Here is a 1,775-nt window from a genome sequence, read left to right on the forward strand (position 1 = left end):
AGCGGCGAATAACCCTAATTCCTAAAAATTTCTTTTCTTAAGAAAAACTCTGTTAAGAAACCGATCTACTTTAGAAGTTTAATTGTTTCCTTATTTTGCCTATACGTTCTCTATAAATACGTAGTGTGTTATGGAGTTTTATTATTGAGCAATTCAATAGATCAGTTTTATTAAGTGTTTGGTGGCTAATTCAAGTATTAGTATTCTATCAAACTTAGTAGAGATTAATGGCCAACTTGACGGAAAATTTAATCATCGACATCCTATTACACTTACCAGTAAAATCAATTGGAAGATTCAGGTGCGTATCCAAATCATGGTATGGTTTATTAACTCATGATAAAAGTTTTCTTAATATGAAGCTTGAACACGATACCAGAAAAGGCAATCTCAAACTCCTCACATCACGTAAATACAGCGTACTTAAATACAAGATGAGATCATCCTTGATGTCTAATGATAAGGTTGTAAATATGAAGTACCCATTTAATAGGAAGAAGGGTGTTGTTCAAATCTTGGGCAGTTGTAATGGTTTGATTTGTGCAAGCAGGGAAATAAATCACATAATCTATATCTGGAACCCTTGTACCAAAGAGTACAAACTAATACTATCACCAAAGAAACCGGTTGGATTTCAATCAAACAGATCCCTGGAAAGCACCGATCACAATGCTTATGGGTTCGGTTATGATTCACAAAATAGTGATTACAAGTTTGTGTCAATTTTCAGTAAACGAAATATGGATGTTTCTCGAGTTGAGATATATAGTTTGGGTTCAGATTCATGGAAAACATATGAGTCCGGCATTCCGTATAAACTTTCTAGAGGAGACCCTGGCACTGGGGTGTTTGTAAATGGAGCTCTCCACTGGTTCGCAAAAAGTAACAAATCCAAATCACGAGTTATCCTTTGTTTCGATTTGGAAGAAGAGATATTCAAAGAAATACCACAACCTGCTGATGTACCTATGGACGGTTTCGATTATAGATTTGTTGATGTGTTGAGAGGCCGCCTTTGTTTGCTTTGTAGCGTTTCTAAGGTCGGGTTTGAGATATGGGAGATGAAGACCTACGGAGTTAGAAAGTCTTGGTCTAAACTTTTCAAGACTGACCTACAACTGATGATGGCATTGGATATCTCATCTTATCACTACATAAGAAGCGCAGTGGTTTTAAAGGATGGCGAAATCCTATTACAAATCCGATTACATGACGATAAGACGTATTCAGATTTCAAATGGCAGGAGAGATCTAACGTTGTGGGAATATGCTGGGAAGAAGAAAAGGGAAGGCATATTAACATAAGGAAGTATATGTACATGAAGAACTTGGCCCAGATGGTGCCGCGTCTGGAGAGTCTAGTTTCTGTTAACACGGGCACACATGTTGGAGATCCGAAGGAACGAGAAGATTACAACGAGGCTTACAGAGGCATGCTATTCCACTGAAAAACTTTAGATTAAAGTCAATATGCCTTGAAATTGCTCGATCAGTCATGTGCGGCTGAGCCCATGCATTATTTTATCATCTGCATATAAAGAGACAATACATTTAGTTCTTTTATGCTTTTTGGTACTTCCACACATTTTTTGTACTTCTGGATTCTGGTCTAATTATTTGAAGTAATCAAAAAATCATATGTTACATGAATATGGTATACTTGAATAATGCAGCTGTTCTAATCTTATTTCATCCTGCTCTTACTGCATTTGTAAACATGTAATGCAGGTGGTTTATACCCTCTTTATTTTCCTTCTTTTAGTGTTCTTTTTTTT

The 1,775-nt window shown here is 36.3% G+C and overlaps 1 protein-coding gene across 1 annotated transcript; it reads left to right on the forward strand.

Moving 5' to 3' along the window:
* The first annotated feature begins 356 nt into the window (after nucleotides 1-356).
* Nucleotides 357-1,448, forward strand: LOC113286549 (F-box/kelch-repeat protein At3g06240-like). The gene has a single exon (XM_026535134.1). The coding sequence runs from the start codon at nucleotides 357-359 to the stop codon at nucleotides 1,446-1,448; it is 1,092 nt and encodes a 363-aa protein (XP_026390919.1).
* The last annotated feature ends 327 nt before the right edge of the window (nucleotides 1,449-1,775 follow it).

This window comes from Papaver somniferum, chromosome 6 (assembly GCF_003573695.1).
Source record: "Papaver somniferum cultivar HN1 chromosome 6, ASM357369v1, whole genome shotgun sequence".
In the NCBI taxonomy this organism is placed as follows: domain Eukaryota; kingdom Viridiplantae; phylum Streptophyta; class Magnoliopsida; order Ranunculales; family Papaveraceae; genus Papaver; species Papaver somniferum.

What these genes read in the sequence shown, in the direction of transcription:
- LOC113286549 (XM_026535134.1), top strand. Translation starts at nt 357, where the DNA reads ATGAAGCTTGAACACGATACCAGAAAAGGCAATCTCAAACTCCTCACA.